At 37.9% G+C, this 21822-nt stretch overlaps 1 protein-coding gene across 3 annotated transcripts in view; it reads left to right on the top strand.

Moving 5' to 3' along the window:
- The window catches only part of DIAPH2 (diaphanous related formin 2), a 262348-nt gene that overhangs the window by 126118 nt on the left and 114408 nt on the right, over positions 1–21822 (top strand). For all 3 annotated transcript variants that reach the window (XM_087941081.1, XM_087941079.1, XM_087941082.1), the window contains one exon: positions 7168–7293. In XM_087941081.1, coding sequence (XP_087797207.1) covers positions 7168–7293 — 126 coding nt within the window. The remainder of the gene's footprint in view (positions 1–7167; positions 7294–21822) is intronic.

The raw sequence follows: 21822 nt of genomic DNA, 5'->3' as shown, positions 1-21822 counted from the left end.
TTCACAAGACAAGGACAGGATTAATGAACGATGGCTTTAAATAGGAGTTCTTTATTTTACATTTCGTACTGCTTCAGGGATTTTGTTATTATTATTTTAATCATAGAGATACCATAAAACAGGAATGGTTGCCTGTCGTGATGTTCTTCTTTAGCATTTTAGTGATTAAGCCATGGTGTTTAGGAACCCTGTTCTGATGAATCTCCCAAAGCCAACATTGAATGTATAGATCAGAGGTGTCCAAATTTAAGACTTGTGGACACCGACTCCCAAAATTTCCCAGCAAGCCAAGATTGGACAACCCTGGTACAGATTATAATCATACAGAAGGCAAAACCAAAGCCATAGAAGAATTGTAAGGTATATAATAAATCTTGTGGTATGTTCACCTTTCTCTCAATGGAATTAAACCAGTAGCTTAAAAGCTATATAAGCTGATTATACAGTGGTGGATAAATCATCATTGTGATTTGTTCCCTAAGTTTCTTTGTTGATAGTTTGCAGTTTTGAAACCTGAACCAGAGGTGGTAGTCAGCAGGTTCTGGAGAACCAGTATTAGAAATTTTGAATAGTTCGGAGAACCAGCAAATCCCATCTCTGACTGGTCCTGCCACCATCTCTTCTCTGACTCCCATTGAGTCCCACTGATCGGCTGGGTCTTCTTTGGTTGCCCTGCACTGGAGAACGGAGCTGGAAAGATGGTTAGTAGGGTGGGGAAGGAATGGAGATTTTGCGGTAATCTTCACCCAGGAATAGGGAAGGAATGGAGATTTTACACTATCCTCCCCCTACCATGACTATCAAGCCACACCCACCAAGCCACGCCAGCAGAACTGGCAGTAAATTTTTTTGAATCCCACCACTGACCTGAATCTTCCTTTTCAAAGACGGATCCATTAGCATATGGTATAAATATCGGTCTTATTTTTATTTTTTTTTAAGTTTGCAAAGCAAACCATGTTTTTTTTTTCCCACTTGTGTTTTCTTATTAGTACATATATGGAAGGAAAATTAAATGCACCATATTCTTCCTCTCCTCTTACCTGTTTTGTGCAGAACATTGGGAGGGTTTAGGAAGCCTCTGTGAAAAAGAAAACATGAACACGATGATGAAAATGTTGGGAATGCTTTTCTTACAGAGTCACAATGACTTAGGTATATTTCCATATGAAGTTCATTGTTTTGATGCCGTTCGACCTTTTCACAACATAATTCATAGCTTCAACAGCTTTTAAATCTTCTGTACGAAAGGTCCTTTAATAATTTGCTCATTAATAGTCCGTCTGGCATCATCATTTATATTTATATTTATTTTATTTGTTTGTCAAACATGTAGAAGATAACAAGTATATATATATGGACATTAACATAAACAAAGGAAGTAAATATAGATCAACAGGGACAGTAAGACAGGGATGGTAGGCACGCTGGTGCTCTTATGCACGCCCGCTTTAAGGACCTCTTAGGAATGGGGTGAAGTCCACAGAAGACAGTTTGAGGTTGACGCTGTGAAGGATTGAGGCTGTTATAACGGAGTCGGGTAGGGCATTCCAGCCGCTGACCACTCTGTTGTTGAAGTCGTATTTTCTGCAATCGAGTTTGGGGTGGTTTACCTTGAGTTTGTATTGGATGTTTGCCCATGTGTTACTGTGGTTATAATTGTATTGTGTGATATTGTGTATCATCGTCATCATATTCATGATCTTTCATCATGCTTCATTTTATTTGGGGGTGGGTTTCCTCAATTTACCACCACAATTGAGCCCAACAATTTCTGTTGTTCAGTGAAACATTTCTTAAGTGAATTTTGTCCCATTGTTACGACTTTTTGGGCTACCGTTGTTAAGTGAATCTCTGCCATTGTTAAATGAGTAACACGGTTGGTAAGTGAATCTGACTTCCCCATTGACTTTGCTTGTCAGAAGTTCACAAAAGGGGAATCACGCAGGGATGGGTTTCTACCGGTTCTGTCCACCTCTGTAGAACCGGTAGCTCTGAAGAGCAGCAGACATAGAACCGGTTCTATGTCTGCTGATGTTTTTGCCCACCCGCCCACCTGGGCTCTTACCTGACCTTTATTTCCTGATTTTTTCCAACTCCAGCTGCCGTGCGAGGCACAGCTGCAGTTAAAAAAGCAGGAAGAAAGGGCTTTTTGAAAGGCTGCTTCCTTGCACGCAGCATGCTGATGACGATTTACAGGGTTGTGCCGGCAGCGTGCAGGGAATCCACACATCATAAATCACCAAACCTTGTAAATGACCGAACTGGTAGTTAACCCTGTTGCATCCCACCCCAGGAATCACATGACCCTGGAGGCATTGCAACTATCATAAGTAGGAGTCGGTCACTAAGCAAATTTTCAAATTTTGACCATGTGACCACGGAAATGGCTGCAACAAACACAAGTGTGAAAATGGTCATAGGTCTCTTTTTTTCAGTGCTGATGTAATTTGGAACGGTCACTAAATGAACTGTTGTAAGTCAAGGACTGCCTGTATGAATTGGTTGCTTTGTTAGAACTCCCTTTTGTATGATATAGATCCGTGATGGAGAACCTATGGCATGTGTGCTGGAAGTGGCATGAAAAGCCACTTCTTCCGGCACGTGAGAGGTCGCCCAGGAGAGCCCCACTGTGCATGCATGTGCCTACCTGCCAGGCACCTGATTGTTGAGAATCTGCTGTGCATGCGCGGGGGAGATGCGTGTGGGGAAAACATGCATGCATGAACAGAGGGTGGGGGATTGTGTGTGGGATTGTGTGTGCATGCACAAAGGCATGCGGTGTGGGGGGGTCGTGTGCGCCTGCGCAGTGGGGGCGGATGGAATCGCGTGCACATTGCATCATGGGTGCAGGCACGTGATCGCACTCATGCATGCATGCGCCCACACTTTTGGCATGCAACGTGGAAAAGGTTTGCCATCACGGTTCTAGATCATTTGCAGGAATTCAAATTGGATTAGAGCAATGTGGTGACTAGAACTTTCCTGTAGTATCCTAGCAATTGTTTTGCTGTCCTGAAGACCAGTCCTTTAGCTAAAGGAAGAGTGTGGAATATATAGAATGGACAGCAGTGTCAAGTATTCCTGTTGCAATCTGGGTGTGAGGATTTAAAGTCATTTGGGATTAAAATCCCAATTCAATCATGTAGCTTTATTTATTCATGTTTTTGATAGCCAGCTTCTTGGTCCCTGTTGCTCAAGTGCTAGTTAATGTTCTCAGCATCTGAACAGTGGTTTGAGAATATTGAGGGTGCTTTTATTTATGTATTTTATTTATTCGATTTGATTCTATGTTATTATATTTTATTTTCACCTTCTTTTTCATTATTATTTGTTCTCACTTTTGAGGTGATGGTTTGTGTGTCTTTGTGTGAGTGTGTGTAGTGCTTTAGATGCCATTCCAGTCTAACATTCACACACCCAACCGATTCATAAAATCATCATCTGCAATATAAAATGAACTTGATCAATTTATCAATTTTGATTGCCCTCCAAATGATTATTACAAACTCAGAAGCGAGAGGACTTATGTGTGTTTGCATACACACACACACACACACACACACACACACACATACAAGTATATTCACAGGACTCAACTCTGTAATGCTCACCCTAAGTAATTTGTGCATTGTCTACTCCAAATGGTTATCTCTTCAATGTGTCTCCGTTTTACTACAAAAATAAGTAGCTCATAATAACTGTGCACAAGACAAACTTTTAGAATCTGCTTGCGTTTTGTTACGTGCTGTTGTTGTTTTCCTACACATTCTTGTACATTTGAAGCAGGCCTATTGACACCAATCCGGATTTGTCCCAAAGTTGTTTTTTCAGGAGGCAACTGGATTTCCTTGTTTTTCTTTTGTTTTGTTTTTCTTTGAAAAGGTTTCACTTCTCATCCAAGAAGCTTCTTCATCTCTGACAGAATAGTGCGGAATGGAAAGATTTATATTTCTTGCAGACAGCTGGTCATTTGCATCCTTTTAGAGGGTCGCTGAAGCACTTAGAGGTTTATTTGTGTCCTCGGGGTCACCAGAGTAGTGCTCCTGGTTCCTGTAGTCTGCGATTTTTTTTCCTATTCCACCTATCCAGTCCGAGTGAAGAAGTTTCTTGGATGAGAAGTGAAACGTCTTCAAATAAAAACATGAGAAAGTTCAGTTGCCTCCTGAATGACCTTTGGGACAACCATGACCTGAATGACTGAGAATCTCTACAGACTTTTAGACTCCAGATTTGCTTAATTCCCATATGATTCAAGGTTCATTGAACAACTGTGGCATAAATGAGGCACAACTCAGTTAAAAACTACCTTGCTTAGCAGTGGCTGTTAAATCGAGGACTGTAACCCGTAACCTCAACATTGTTCCAGGAAGTATCCAGCATCCTAGAACTCACACAATCGAGACATTGGTGAGACAATCTGTGCGGAGAAAACGTCCTTCCTTTTGCCTCTTTTTTCACTGCAGGCAATTTTTATAGCCCAAATGCTTAAGAATCGAGCAAATTACTTGTCTCGACAACAAAATGAGTCTTATGACCTTTCCTGGATTCCAGACACTTGCCACGATGAATTGCTCCCTGAGTAATAATCTGTTTAAAAGATGGTTTTGAATTATTTGTGCTTCTACGATGCGATGAAAATAAAATGACTGGATGGCAGAAATCTTTAACTTGTCTTTCCCCATCGTCATCCACTACGGATGGTCCATTCAAGCAATTTGGGTTTGTGTGTTTGGAAATCCATTCAAGAATCTTGGTGTGCTTTTTGGCAAGCACAGATATAATCCTAGAGTTTGAAAAAAATAAATTTTCTATATCTGGTTACCGGTATGACTATTCATGTACTGGATTTTGCCTTCCGCATTCTGTCTGCTTTTTTGACAGTAGAGTTACGTGCAAAATGGTTCCTCCAACAACTTGTTATCACAGTTTTTATGTTAGGGGTTTGTTGTGTATTTGGAGAAAAAACACTTGTGTACCCTGGAAGATTGAGAATCTCCATAGACATAGTGTCCGTGCAGATTTTTTTCACTTTCTAGATCAGGGGTCACCAACCTTTTGGACCTCAGAGACCACCAAACTCATAATTTTAAATTCTGCAGACCAGAGACTCTGGGAAAATCCCCCCAAAAGTCTGCAGGAAAATTCCCTACCCAGTTTTCATACCGATCAATTGTTCTTTACTTGGGATCGCAGGATACTGTCTCCAGCTCTGTTTTCAGGGGGAGGGGAGAGAGAGAGAGAGAGACTTTTGGCTTCATGCAAGGAAAGCAGCAGAAGCAGCAGAAGTCTTTCTTTCTCTCCCCCAAACTCCGCCAGAAATGAGTCTTTGTGAGACTTGTCATGCTTGCACAGCCTCCCGGAGCAGGAGGCCTTGCAGGGTCCCAAAGACTCATTTCTGACGGAGTTTGGGGGAGAGAAAGAAACACTTTTGCTGCTTTCCTTGCATGCAGCCAAAAGCAGAAGAAAGAAGCAGCCCGATGGCCAGGCCAGGCATGTGGGGCAAGTGTGGAAAGTTCCTCCCTTCCATCCTTTCCCCCCTCCCCTCACTACCTTGTGTTGTTCGCAATGCAAGTGACACAAGCCTTGTGTTCCCCTGGGCCATATGGATGGCACAGCCTTGTGTTCCCATGTAGCCTGGATTAATTGCTTTGGGGGGGACATTTCTCTGTGGACCACCAGTGTTCCCCAGTCCACTGGTTGGCGACCACTGTGCTAGATTACTGGGAGACATATTGTGGTATGTCTACAATGGCTTGATCCTTGCTTGGACCACTCGTAACGTTCAGAATCTTCAGTTTTGTGGATGGCATCATCAGAATCATACTTCTCTCACTGGATTCATAGGAGGTGCCACTTCATTCATACATTTCTTTCTCCATTGACTTCTGTTCTGTTAGTATTAGCAATGGAAAACTCAAGATGCAATCCCAGGTTAAATGAAATGAGTCCACGATATACAGTATAATCTCCACTTTTACAGCCAATCTGGAATTAATCACTAGGAGGCTAGGCATTGCTGAGGAAATAACTTGGTTGTTGTTATCACACTTTTGTTTTTACTTTTATATATGCTAAAACAATGGCCCTGGATGTAAATGTACACAGGCTGAAATTTATAACACACAAAGTAAGCAATCACTTTGTTTTTCCTGCTCGGTTCTACTCAGAAATGATGACTGGGGAAAAAAAACAAAACTAATTTTTCTTTCCATGCGCTGAGTTTCTTTCATCTGTAATGCAGAAGGGGTATGCTTTTGTCTAAACTCTGCTTACAGATTTGTTTGTTTGTTTGTTTTGCTTTGTTTCAGAAATTACTAACACCATCTTGCTATTTACAAAAGACCTTAAGGCTCATTTCAAAAGCAGGGTATATATTTTAACACACACACACACACAAAACCCCTTCCATCCCTTGGAACAACTTTCTTTTCTCTTCGCAATATTACTCTGCAGAGCTAATAAGCTATCCCCGAGTAATTTAAGGGAAAAGATAAGATACTCTGCGGTGAATACAATAATACTAATTGATTAACTTTTAGTATTAATCTGAACAATGTAACTGCTGCTTAGCAATTGATTACAAAAATGAATTAAAAAGGTGATATCTTACACTGTTTCTGTGCCTTTGCTTTCCATTACTTGGAACATCAATAATTTGTGTTATGCCATTAAATTAGAAGTACCAGTAAAAAGTTACAGTAGTTACAGGTTTCTACAGATTTCTACATTTCATGACTAGGGAGAAAGAGATAAAACGATGTATTCTGCAGATTTTCTTTAAACCACCAACTATATATATTGCTAAGATAGAATCTCTTTGAAACTGGGTTTCTGTTTAATCTACAAATTAGATTCAAAGGAATGAAATATTAGCATTTCTATCAATAAATTTGAATAGAATTAGATTAGTTTGAACTAATGGAAGAATAAAATAGTGACATTCTCACATTAAGCATGATGATTTCGTATATTATATTATATATTTCCCTTTATTTTATGAATAGTAGAACTTTTATGAGCCGTAATTCAGAAAAATGAGGGCACATATTAATGGAATTATCTTCACTGCCTTCACGAATATTACTTCAGACATAGCTTTTTTTCTTCCTCCAGTCGTAAGTCCTGATCTGATTTCTGAATTACCATTTTTTTTTTTCCTCTCAGTTTCAGCTCAAAGTCTTAAAAGCAATCTTGATTCCATGGGACACCAGATACAGCGTTTGGAAAACGACATCAAGAAGTTCCCCAAAATAGAAGATCCTCATGATAAATTTGTTGAAAAAATGATCATATCCTTTTGCGTGTTGTTGCTTTTTTGCTAGTCAAATATATGCATGATGTCCTGCTTACAATGTTTAAGCAATATAACACGGAATAACTTTTGAATGAGAGAATGCTCTGCTTGATCAGAAAGTTGTCAGCCAGAGGTGTGATGTATCTTCATATGAAATTCCAAAGGAATATCTGCTTTTTCTAAACAGCATTTTAGTTAGACTACTGAACATATAAATTGAGGTTTGCCTTGATTCATTCCTTGCCCTAATCAAAATCATGATATTTCAGTCATTTCCTCACTAGGGTAGCGGAATGTCTTCTGGACAGTAGCAAAAAGGGCAACTTTATTTGGCTACTTGTGGACATTTCAGACAAAGCCTAGAACTTCTGTGTCCTTCGTCGGTTGTGAAATAAGGTAAGAAACCTCAACTTTAACATAAAAAAAGTGGTCTAATTTGGAGAGTGGGGGATGTAATGGCCAGATTTGGTGACAATACCAAATAGAATAGAAAAGAATTCTTTGTTGGCCAAGTGTGATTGGACGCACAAGGAATTTGTTTTGGTGTAAATACTCTTAGTATACGTAAAAAGAAAAAAATACATTTGTCCAGAATCATAGTTATAACACTTAATGGTAGTCAAAAGGTACAAGTAAGCAATCAAATCATACTAGGAAACATAATAAGTGATCAAATCAAATTATACTAGTAAACAGTCAATTTAAAAAACCATAAGGATACAAGCAACAAAGTTACATTCATGCAGTCATAAGTGGGAGGAAATGGGTAGAAAAAAATGATGAGAAGATGAATAGTAATAGCAATATTAATGCAGACTTAGTAAATTGTTTAGGATGGCTAGACATGTTTTGCATGTTAACTGAGAGCTTCTGCACCGGAGACAAATTATTTGTCTAATCACATTTGACCACCTATTTTATTCTATTCTATTCTATTCTATTCTATTCTATTCTATTCTATTCTATTCTATTCTATTCTATTCTATTTTCTATTTTCTATTTTCTATTTTCTATTTTCTATTTTCTACTCTATTACTCTACTCTACTCTATTGCTCTACTCAACACAAAGATTCATGTTTGTGATTTATATATTCTTTTAATAAACTATCTATCCTGAGAGTTAAATATAGCATGCATTCTTAGATCATTTACTGACTGCCAGGTGCTAAACTACAAGAATGGTGCCCATTGGTGAGCATCCTATGTTTGCATCTATTTTCTTTCTTACTTCTGCATGTAGTTAACAAAGAGGAGAATATAAACAGTATCTTTATTGGGCCAGGTAATGACACCAAAGAATTGGGAAGCTTTTTCAGTTTCTGCCGCATTTTTCATTAAGCAAAAAGGAAACCAAAATAAGATAGAACACAGAAAGTTGCAGACAAACACAAAGCGAATAGGCCCTGAGGTTTGTAGTTTAGAGTCAGTTTGAAGAAGATAATTATAGATTGAATTAATTAGCAGCTAATTAGCAGCTAGCAGCTATTGCAGGTATCAGATTACCTATCATTCTGGAATAAAAAGTAATGACTAACAGACACGAGCATGCATCCTCCCCCACACACACACACAAAAAAAAAACCATAAAGAGAGCCTCAAACCTCTCTTCTGCAAAATATATTTCCCCGTATTTGACTATTATCTTTTGTTCTCAGGATTATAGTAGCTGCATCAGTTTTAGCTTCTTCTTCTTCCTTTAAGTTATGGAGCATCATAGAAAGAAATGGTTCCCAGGATGTAATTTCTAATTTCATTGATTCTTCACTGACATCTGGGGCAATTCGGAATCCTTTCTATTTAATTCTGTAACTATAATATACAAGTACGTTCCAGTTCTTAGGGGACTGGAGACTAAAACATATGAAGAATGGTTACAGAAATTGGTCCTGGCTAGTCTAGTGAAGAGAAGGACCAGGGGAGACAGGAGAGCAGTCTTCCAATATTTGAGGGGCTGCCACAGAGAGGAGGAAGGGGTCAAGCTATTTTCCCAAGCACCCGAAGGCCAGACAAGGAATAATGGATGGAAACTGAACAAGGAGAGATTTAACCTGGAAATAAGGAGAAACTTTCTGACAGTGAAAACAATCAACCAGTGGAACAAGTTGCCCTCCAAAGTTGTGGGAGCATCATCACTTGAGACTTTCAAGGATATATTGGACTCCCCTCTGTCAGAAATGGTGTAGGGTCTCCCGCTTGGGCGGGGGGGTTGGACTAGATGACCTATAAGGTCCCTTCCAACTTTGATTAACTGTTATCCTTGGCACTCAAACTCAAACATAGTTTAACATAGTATTTGATCCCCTCCCCCTTTCAACAATTGAGAAAACTCATCCTTTAATAAGTATTTTGCTAAAATATCTGGAGCAATTTAGATCTGATCCTATAGGGAAACAAAAACATGGCACTGTTTTTTCTATTGTGTTTCATTGATAATCAAGGCGTTTTTAAAGAAAAGTCCACTGCATCTCATATCCATCCATTAGAAATGATTGGTTGGTCTTAATTGTGAGTGTCCACTCGGTGGCAAATGTGAGGTTTTTTTTTTAATCACTCCATCTTTTAAAGAAAAGATAGAGGACCTCAGGGTTATCGCTAACAAAGACTGAAACGATTTAAAAGGACAACTCTGGAAACATCTTCTAGGAAATAAGCTCCACTGAACTTTACAGGGTTTCTTTATGAATATCACCTACATGGCCTGTTGTTTGATTTCTTAAGAAGTAGTTAAGCATAACAGCTGGGCCTAATCAAAATAGAGCACCTTGTTGCCATAGCAACAAGTCAGAGACCTGGCTCACAACCAGGAAGAGTTGCAACAACGCTCTTCTACTTGTGTTCCTCAACAGTTGACCCTAAAAGACCTTTAGCTTGATACCAAATGCATAACCTGCAACGGAGACCTTATGTACCATATATTTGTTTAATCTCCTTTTTCAACCTATTCATACTGAGGACCGTCTCTGAATTTCCCTGTAGCAGATTCCATAACATTGTCTTCAGTCTCCTCCTTAGCTTCATTAGAGGACTCTTAAGTATTTTTGTTTGTTTGTTTTTAGATTTTTAAAAAAAAAACCTTTATTGAAATTTAACATGTTAAAATATTTACAAAAATTTCTATAAGATAAAGTATGTCAATACCTTTCTTCATCGTTTTCTTGACAGTACAATAAGTATGATTAATACAATTAATACTTGACAGTTAATAGAAATATTATTAATAATAATTAATAACCAATTAATATTAATAAAGTAATTCATATAAAAGATCAATAAGTCAAAAAGAAAAAGGATATCATAGCACTAAATAAATATCTATATTTAAAGAAAGTCAGGTATAAATCTATATAAATATAGTCTATACACTTAAACTCTATAATCCATAACCATGAAAAGAGAAAAACTATAAGATTTTATCTATACAATATAAATATAACAACATGAATATTATAAATATAAATATAAATATCATTAATATAAATCTCCATTTTACTGATAATCCCTCTATTACAACAAATTCTCATTGATTCTACATATATATACAAGTATGCAAATTGTATTTCCATTTTTGACCTATATTTTTCATATTTTACTGTCTACCCATTGGTACCAAATCTTCCAAATCGTATAATATTGTGAGTCCTCTTTGTCATTTAATTTCAAAGTGAGTCTCTCCATTTCTGCGGATTCCAGAATTTTACAAATTATTACTCCATCTGACGGTGTGGTAGACATGCGATTCTTGCCGCCGTGATTATATGTATAATCAAATATTGAGAGGACTCTTAAGTTTTAATATCTCCATCATTTCTACAAGTCTGTGTATCTATCATGTCCCAACCTGCTTCACCTTACTTCTAAGAGAAAAAGACTCCCATGCTTGTTGGATACTCGAGTTGGACTTTTCTATACCTCTTCCAACTCAAAAATATCCTTTTTTGAGGTTGTCCCGGATGGCTCATGCTATTGAAATGTGGTTGTGACATATTCTTGACTAACTGTAACACTGTTAGATTTGAGCATTTCCCATATATTCCAATGAACAGTATTATAACCAAATTATCATCCTCTTTTTCCTCTTGATCAGTATTGCTTTTTGTGTTTCATAACAGTGATCTACCAGTGAGGTAATTATTTTTGACTTTTAGCTCATTTCCTCTCATTATTCTATTAGCAGAGCTGGCATTGTTACTTATCGGTTGCACAGAAAGTCAAATATTTTGTGATTCCTACATAATTTTGCAATTAGTGATAAGAAAACATGTGGCATCAATGGTGCAAATTAGTACCGAAAGCACTTCAATAAAACAAGTACTCTGTTTCTGATTGCATTAATTTAACTGTTCTCTGGCTCCTGTAATTGATAAGATTATGTATTTTGGGATAATAACATTAATATCTTAATGAAGGAAGAAAAATACATTTGATATCTAATTTGAAGTACAAACTGTTAGATTGTATTTTTTAACAAAATGGATAATGATAGAAAGGAAGAATAGTTTCGGATAATCTGAAAAAGCAACAGATGCCTTGCCTAATATAGAGAAATATATAAATCTAAAGGTTAATCCAAAAAAGAAAACGATTTTCTCTCTAAAAACTTTCTCTACCATCATGGAAACAATGAAATTAAATCTGTATATGTGTACTTTGTCACTGCAGTACCTCTGGATGGGGGAGGGATGATCTCTGATAGTAAGTAATAGGGGGATTCTCCCTCTTACAAGGAGACAATCATGACACACAGAGTAACTTACACATAAACTTAGACAAGACTTTAGCAGAACTATTGCATTCAGTGAAAGGGTTCCTTTCCTTCAGTGGGAAAAGAGAATACTTGATTTTCATCCAATATGAATGAAAAGCCCAGTATGAGATAGATAGATAGATAGATAGATAGATAGATAGATAGATAGATAGATAGATAGATAGATAGATAGATAGATAGATAATAGATAGATGATAGAAGATGATAGATGGTAAATATAGATAGATGATAGAAGATAGATGGTAGATAGATGATAGATAGAAGATAGATGATAGATAGAAGATAGATTATAGATAGATGATAGATAGAAGATAGATAGATGGTAGATGATAGATAGATAGATGGTAGATAGAAGATAGATGATAAATGATAGAAGATAGATACATGGTAGATAGATGGTAAATAGATAATAGATAGAAGATAGATGGTAGATAGATGGTAGATGATAGATAGATGATAGATGGTAGATAGATGATACATAGAAGATAGATGGTTGATAGATGGTAGATAATAGATGGTAAATAGATGATAGAAGATAGATAGATGGTAGATAGATAGATGATAGAGATCTATAGAGATGATCTATACACACAGAAACACACACACACACATATTTATATGTTGAAGCATTTCCTTGTAATAATAATGTATCTAGAATACCCATTTATGTTGTTTTTCCAAGCTCTTTTATTTTCAGGGTGACAAAAAGTGTATCTGTACAAAGCCTTCGTATAAATTTCTCTCCCTCCCCACATATATACACATGTATATATGTATACACACACACACACACACACACACACACACACACACACATACACACACACACACATATATATATATATATATATATATATATATATATATATATATATATATATATATATATATCTCCTAGATCTTCTAAGCATTCAAGGTGGTAATGATTAAGGGGTCTTCCTGCCTCTTCTATGTCATCCAGCCACAGCTTTGTGAAGCAGGCATGAATCTTAAGCTACAGTGATTAGCTCAAACCCATCCAGTGAGCTCCATAATTGAGTGGTGAATTAAACCTGGATCACCACAGATCAACGGTTTGGTTTATTTGTCTGTTTATCCCTTTTGCTTACTTTGGGGAAGACATTAGCTGAGAAAATGCTCAGGTTTTAATGCTAGCAATCATGCCATGCCGTAGCCCTTCTCTGTCTGCCAGGGAGAGAGTGCTGTACAGAAATGGGCATCTCAGAATAGATTAACTGAATTTATTCCTCCGTAAGGAGCTTTCAGGCAATCCCAGGTGTCGATAGCTGATGTGGTGTAAATGTCATTAACGTTCTGTCAGTGTTCTTTGTCGGTGTGCTAATGATGCCCTGCTGATCGGGCATGGAGAGGCTTCCTGGACTCAAAAACCGTCATACAAGTCAATCAGGATGAAGAAGCTTTTCTCAACCCCCCACACCTGCATAGTTAGATGGATATGTGGTTTCTTCTCACTCCAGGCTTTATAATGAAACCAGTGTAGCAACCTTCAATTTAAAAAAGAAGGCTAATGTCAGGTGTGAAGAATCAAGAACATTAAGTTCCAGTTAAGCTGAATTATTGCTCATGTCCATACACAAGAATCTGATCAACTAACGATCAGCACTAAATTTGGTGCTAGATAAGAGTTAACGGGATTCAAGTGGGGTTTAGACTGAGACAGCTTGTGAGAATGTAAGGATTCCAGGCTGATTTCTCTCTTAACTCCGCCTCTGCCTTTCCTTCTACTACAGCAAGGTACTGATTTTGACCAATGTAGACTCAATTGTTAGGGTCCTAAGTAATACATCTGTTCTGACGTAGGCTTCTTTAGAAAGTGTAAAACACAATCTTAGTCCTGGCAAAACCTCTTTTATTTCCATGGCTGTGAATTACGTTCATTCACAGCCTGCAAGGCTTCACAAACATTCTTTCAGGGGAATGTTGATAAACACCCACCTTATTGGACTTGGAATGCTGCCAGAGAACTAATTGCCAGATGCAGGGCAAGGCCAAACTTGACACAGAGTCAAACAGAACTTTTCAAAGCTTGAATCGACCAGACAAACTAATTGCTTCCTGCAAAAGCTCACATCCCGTTCGCTCCTCTTCTATGTCCTATGGGAGGGGACAATCATCTCCAAGGTATGGCCTTACTCTTGAGTCGACACTGCTTTCTCAATTGTTTTTGTCTTCTGGTAGCCCTGCACATGCGCAGGCTGGGAACCGGTTCCAGAAACTCCCCCGCCTCACTGCTGTCTGAGTCTGAAGGCAGCTGATGACTGCCAGTCTGCCCTGGCCCCACCTCTGCCTCTGATGCAGAGCCTTCGTTTGAGCCTTCCTCAGCATCTTGGAATGACCCAGGTTCCTCCCTAACCTCCTCACTACTGTCTGACTCTGCTGCCAGCTCTTCCAGCCATCAGTGGGCCACAACAACATCCATGATAAACAGAATTCCAAGGCAAATTGGTTTCCCAAAGAATTGATTTATTGGACATATCGTATTCTTTAACTTCCTTCCTGTAATTCCATTGGAGTCCCAGGATTGGCTGGGATGCTGTGGACAAAACATTACATTCACTTTAAATATGAATAAACTATGTTTTTCTGAAACGCATAGAAACCTCAGGAGTTCAGTGCTAGAGCATTTCCACTGTCATAATTACAAATTCAGTGGACAGTGGCTGAAATCTAAAACTCTTCAAGCTCATGATTCTGTCAGGATGCATCTTGTAACTGTGAACCACAAGACACGATAAACAGTGAGTGTAGAAATGAATTTAGGTGAGATTTAATAATAGAGTGGGAATTCTTACTAAGCTCATCCTCTACTTTGCCTTTGTGCAACTCTTGAAACAGTATAATTGTCTACTTAAATTAAAAGATACACAGTTCATCAGCTATGATTAAATGTAATATCCAGTGGGGAATGCCTTCCTTCTCAGCAATTTTAGTGAGTCAGACAAATTCTGTGTATTCACCCTATATTATATTAACCTGGCAGTTAAGCTAATTATATATACAATTTTCTAATTGTGAGTGTGTGCATTATTTTGATAAGATATGCATCCATCCAGCCACCCACCCACCCACCCACCCATCTCTAAAATTACATTGCATGTACTCGTCCTTCAGTAATGAAGGTCTGATTAAAATATAAAAGTAGCCCAAAGAACTCTATGAAAAGTTTACTGTGGCATATTCATTCCAGATTCAAGATTTTGTGAATTGTATATTGTGCCCGATTTCCCACAGGGCTTTTCTTGAAGGACAGATTTCAAGAAGGGAAGGCGATGTATACCAAGCTAAGCTAGGGTGTCACACAGAATATAAATCTTACATAAAAAAATAAATGAAGCAAAATATTTGTGACAAGATCTGTTTAAAGTTGAGAGATTGAAAAAGGGCCATACTCTTCTCTTCTATGGGATGCCATTTTTTTAAAATATGCAGATTGCTCACTTGGAATCTGAACTCCATTCGGCTCACACACACATATATACACCACAAACTCAGTTTTGCCTTTGGCCATAGTCATACAATTCCATCAAAGAACAAAGTAAGTCCTAAGGTCCTGAGATCTGCTCATCCATTCTACAATAGCAAAGTGTCAAACCTGGCAATGTACAATTCTGTCAATTCATAAATCTCCCTTGATTACCGAGCTGTTTTTTTCTCTGTGTTCCACCTTTCTTTGTGTCGTGAATACAACAGAGCACTCTGTATGCAAGAGGAACAATGATTGTAATGCATTCTTTAAAAGCACATCCATACTAGCTGAGAAAAGCAGGTAGAAAATTTAGATTTTTGTTTGCTTTTTTTTTAAAAAAAGAAACACAGTAAGATCCTGACTCTTCCATTCGATGTTTTAGCTTAAAAGACACGGATAAGAGAGTGTATCCAATAACAACCTTAAAAATATGTTCATACATATACCCAGGTAATAATGGATCTAATAATGAATCAAATTGTTAACATGTACTTACATTCAAATTTACTATCTGTAGCTCTAACTGCAAATTTTATGCTACACATGAATCAATACTTCCAGTTATATAATAGGCTTTACTAAATAGCTAATCTGCAGCACCCGTCTATCTTTCAATTTATTCACATGACTTAGATTCTATACATATAAACATGTACAAATTCTTTTGTATAACTAGAATTTTAAGTAGGCTACAATATGTATCTCTGTGTAAAGGCAGACTAATTCTATAGCCTTTCCTTTAGAAGTGTGCTTATAAACTGAATTCCTCTGATAGATGCGAGGTTTTATTGAATTAAATTGAATTGTTTCAATCTGAGATTGAGTTGTTCACAATCCCACCCAAAAATCTAATTCTGTATTAATGGAAGGGGAACTGGGTCATTTGGAAGATAACCTAAAATGGAGTATCAAGTTATATATACCACTAGCTCGATACCCGTGCTTTGCTATGAAACTATGTAGTTGGGCTTAGTTTTTGGGGAGGAAAATAAAGAGGAGAAAATTCTGCCTCTGACTACCTGCATCCATCAGTATTCATCTAGCTAGCGTCCTGTCAGTGTGTGAGAGAGTTGAGGGCTGTTTGGAAAGTGAAACAGTATTTGCTGTGTGAGCAAGAAGGAGACAACAAGGAGGCTGGCCATGGCTTAGCTCAACTGTTCTGTACTAAAGCTTCTTGTTGCTCTGAAACTAAAACTGAAACTCCTCTGCTTGTGTTTTGCATTTGGAACAGATTTATTTTCAGGAGGGGGAGGGAGGAGTAGAACTCCTTAGCATCAGAGCATGTTAATAATAATAATAATATATACAAAATACTAATGCTCTGCTAGTCATTTTGAAAAATCCTTAGTGAGCATATAGAAGCCAAGAGGAACGTACGTGCCAAATTTCAAGTTTGGAAGCTTTACAGTTCTGGAGATTTTGTGATGATGTGTGAGTGGTATTTCGCCTTAGATAGATAGATAGATAGATAGATAGATAGATAGATAGATAGATATAGATATAGATATAGATATAGATATAGATATAGATATAGATATATAAAGGATATATGCCAGAAAGACTGGCAGAGCCGAGGGGAGGAGTCAAGTAGGCAATTGGTTTGGAGTCTCTACGTGATCACCAGAGGATGAAGTCTAACCCCACTTGAATGCTGTTAAATCTTATCTAGTTTTTCCCACTGCAAACCATTAGTTTGATAAGATTCCTGTGTATAGGCTTGAGCAATAAAGTAGTATAAATTTCCAAAATAAAATTTCCCCAAAATTGGAAACTTTGCGTGTGAACCTGATGATTCGTGCTTGACATATGTTCCCGACTGTACTTTGAATTCCTCTGTCAGGATTGATCAATATTACAAAGTTCTGTTGTCTATGTTGGATTAATCATGATCAATTGTAGGCTTTGGAACCAAATGACATTTATAAGGATAAAAAAGGAACTGCAACTATTTTAGGATCAAAGCTCTTTTTTTTTTAGTTGAGTTGTGGAAATTAGGTCATAGAAAAGTACTGTTCCCCAGCTTCAAAAAATTCCACCTTACATTTTGCCATCAAGGTTATTAATTCCATGGGATAGAGTGGATTAATATTATGAGACCAAGCTTCTTTGAACATTTTTTTTACAACCTCTAGCTATCTTTGGCTGGGTTTTTTTCCCTATAGCTATCTAGAAGTAATAAAGTGAAGAAATTATCTATGAGACCTCCCGGGTAGATTTGGAAAGGTCCTTATGCCAGCTCTGCGGTGGCGAATCGCTAGTTGTGAGAGAAGAAAGGATTTTCACACTTGTTAAGATACAACATATGTGGTAGATCTATTTTGTTTTTGTTTTTTGTTTTCTGTAGGAGGACTTCAGGAACATTGGTGGTCTCGAAAAGAGAAATAAAATAAGAGGGGAGAGTGTAATAAATAGCAGTGTGTTATTACTCTGAGAGATTTAGTATGGTACTTTGGGGATCCTGTGTTGGCCTCCACTTTATTTAAGAACCTTTCTATAAGATCGGTAAGAAAAACTAAAGAGAATTTTAATTAAATTCACATATAATAAATGTGTCAGTCGTGCGAACTATAGGGTGGGCAGAGCAATAATAGAGAGCGTACAGAGATTTGAAACATGGGCAGGGAGTCATAAAATAGGAGGTTGAATCTAAAAATGGTCTGTACAACCCTACAGGAAATTTTATGGAACACATAAATTTAATGAATGGATAGTTAAATGGTTGTTGATGATGATGAAACAGGGGCAAAGGCAGTTCACATGGGTGAGGTGCAGTATAAAATTATCTCCACATCTTGGCACCCAGACTCCAAAATTAGAGTAAATTATTGTGATCTGCGATGTTGATTCTTGATCATACCCAAGCATATTCATTCCTAGCACTTAATGGTACGATCAGTAACGATCATAACTCTCTGGAGCCAAGCTCTTCTCATAAGCAGATTAAATGCTTTGATTCTCCAACAGTGTGCGTGTGTGTGTGTGTGTGTGTGTGTGTGTGTCACAAAGAGAAGAAACTGTTTGGCAAGGTTGAAGGAAGTAGGAGAAGACAACGTATGAAATAGATGAACTGGTTAAAAAGATTCCTGGATTGTCCTTATTTTTTTTGTATGTATTTTTTATTTTATATATATATATACACACATACACACACACACACACACACACACACACACACACACACACATACATACACATACATACACACACACACACACACGTGTGTGTGTCTGTGTGTGTGTGTGTGTTCAATACATGAACAATGTGCCATCTGGGTATCGTTAATTTTAATACCAAATAATAGTGATAATATTGATAATCTTAATTACCTTAATCATATTCACATCATTATAATAACATTATAAACATTACGATTGAAGTTGTTAACATTTCAGTATTTGTTCCACCATGTATATAATCCTTCATCATTTAATTATTCAGTATTTTAATACACAGTACTAATAACCATGATATTGTTGTTTAAGTGCACATAATACAATTATCTTTCCACTTCCAATCCTTTCACCCTATATATTATGCATATATAGGAATATGCATAATAATATCTCCCCCCCCTTTCTAATTTCTACCTCTATTCTAAATCTTGACAACGCAAATCTTATATTAATAGGTATTCTATTTCTATCCATCAACTCTTGCCCGTGGATTGTCCTTAGAAGAGCTGAGTTATTTTCATTAAAGATGAGTCAAAATGGACTTCCTTTGATCCCAAAGGTTCAACTCAATGCATTCTACAGATGCACTTACTTTGAAGAAATGGTGGTGAGGATCCAGGTAGAAATCATGCAACTGTTGTCTTGCTTCAATAGTGAGCAAGAGACAGTGAAGAACACTGTATTTGGAAGCTAAAGCCGCAAATAAACCTTTGATTTAATGGGTTTTGCCCCCTTTCTCTCATTGGAGAGAATTCACACACAACACACGCATACACATTGTTGTGCCTATCTAATGAGGTGCTTCCTTTGTTCCCACACCTCAACTTTCAACAGAACAGAAAGGGCACACTAACAAATGAATCCCCCAGTAGCTTTTCCTGAAAAAAGGAGATACTTCCCTGGTTGATTGATAACTCATGAAGCTGACACGCAACATTATTTAATTAATATCATTTGCATGCTCAAAGAGAAAGAGGTTATAGTTTTAATTCTTAATAGGCTGGCATAAACAAAGCAATTCTGAGCCTGTTGGACTCCCTGAAGCTTGATAAATATGCATCCAGCTGTTCTTTATTTCTCTGTATCCCAAAGAAATTGCGATGCTGAATAGAATTAAGGCCTCTCCTTGATTTATACTTTGCAGTGACCAGTTTGCATATCTGGAAAGGAAAACGGCCCTGAATTCCAAGAAAAAGAAAGAATAGACAGGAAGAAGATGTGGATTGTGAATCTTTCCTCTACCACCCAAAACCCCTGAGCTGTATGAGAGAGAAGATAGACCCAAGTTCATATTAATTGAAGAAACAGCTACTGATTTGCATCGGTAGCCTCTAAAATAAGGTGCTTTGTTTATCAGTTTGAATTCCCCATCTGCATTTGCAAGCCAAAAAACCCCCTGCCAATTTTGGACTCACACATCTATAGACCCATTTCATCCTATGTTCCTTCTTTCCTCCAAAAAAAGTATTATTCTTGAAAGGAAGCAGTGTAGAAAGGAAGGGAACGGAACTAAACATGACAATCCGCACTATATCATAAATACAATTGACCAAGTCCAGGTGTATTTTACCAGAAGAGTACTACACTCCTCTGCTCACAATAGAATACCCTACACCACCAGACTTGAGATTCTAGAATTAGACAACCTTGAACTACGCTGACTAAGATTGGACTTAAGCATAGTACATAAAATCATATGTTACAAAGTCTTACCAGTTAATAAATATTTCAGCTTTAACCACAACAACCCAAGAGCACACAACAAATATAAACTAAATGTAAACCATTCCAAATTTGATTCCAAATTCCAAACCATTCCAACAATTTGCAGGAAGTACGATTTGAGCAACAGAGTGGTCGATGTCTGGAACTCACTACCTGATTCTGTTGTCACCTGCTCAAAACCCAACTCATTTACCGTCAAACTAACCTCTATTGACCTCACCCCATTCCTAAGAGGTCTGTAAGGGGTGTGCATAAACACACCATCATGCCTACTGCCCCTGTCCTATTGTCCCCAATTATTAGTTCCTATTTCTTGTATTTAAACTTATGTTTATTTTTGTTTCTGTTGCACTGTAAGCTTTTAACAAATAAATAAATAAAATAAAACAATGGAAGAGAAGATAGAAGTGGAGGAGGAGACCCTGTTTGGCTAAGGAGGGAAGTAATATCTGTTGAAAAGGGGGAAATAGTTTGTTGCCCTTTGCCTCATTGAGGTCAGGAACAGTAAAAGAAGAACAGGGAACATTTATTGTGGTGGAATTATGAGCTAAAGGAGAGGAATGGTAAAGAGGCATGCCAGCATGGAGTCTCTCTGAGGAAGTGGCATAGACTGGACTATGGAAGCCCTTATCTGGTGTTTCTCAAGGGAATAGCCATAGCATTTAGACTTATATACCTCTTCACGGTGCTTTTACAGCCCTCTCTAAGTGGTCTACAGAGTCAGCCTATTGCCCCCAACAACCTGGGTTCTCATTTTACCCACCTTGGAAGGAAGGATTTTACCCACCTTGGGTTTTGAGCTGCTGAACTGCTGGCAATCAGCAGTCAGCAGAAGTAGCCTGCAGTACTGCACTCTAACCACTGCAGTTAGAGTCTTGCAGATAGGTGCTGAACAATGCAGAAATTGCTTTGGCTTATTCACAGAGTTATGGCCTGATATCAATGCTTGGATGTTTCTATAGACTTCAGTATTAGAGACTCAGAACCAATCTCTAATTCTATTTGTGATTTGTTGTTAGTTGTGAAGTTGTGTCCAACCCATTGCGACCTCATTGACAATGTTCCTCCAGGCCTTCCTGTCCTCTACCATCTGCCAGAGTCCGACTGCTTCAGTGACTCCATCCAGCCACCTCCTTCTCTGCCATCCCCTTCTTCTTCTTTTACCCTCAATCGTTCCCAGCATTCAGCTCTTCTCCAGCGAGTCCTTCCTTCTCATGAGGTGGCCAAAGTCTTGGAGTTTCATCTTCAGGATCTGGCCTTCTCAAGAGCAGTCAGGGTTGATCTCCTCTAGGACTGACCGGTTGGATCTCCTTGCAGTCCACGGGACTCGCAGGAGTCCTCTCCAGAGTTCAAAGGTCTCCATTCTTTGGCGCT

Source organism: Pseudonaja textilis, chromosome 12 (assembly GCF_049901715.1).
Source record: "Pseudonaja textilis isolate UNSWEBS1 chromosome 12, rPseTex1.2, whole genome shotgun sequence".
Taxonomy (NCBI): domain Eukaryota; kingdom Metazoa; phylum Chordata; class Lepidosauria; order Squamata; family Elapidae; genus Pseudonaja; species Pseudonaja textilis.
The sequence above is the reverse complement of the archived record's forward strand: the minus strand, read 5'-3'. Positions and strand labels throughout refer to the sequence as shown.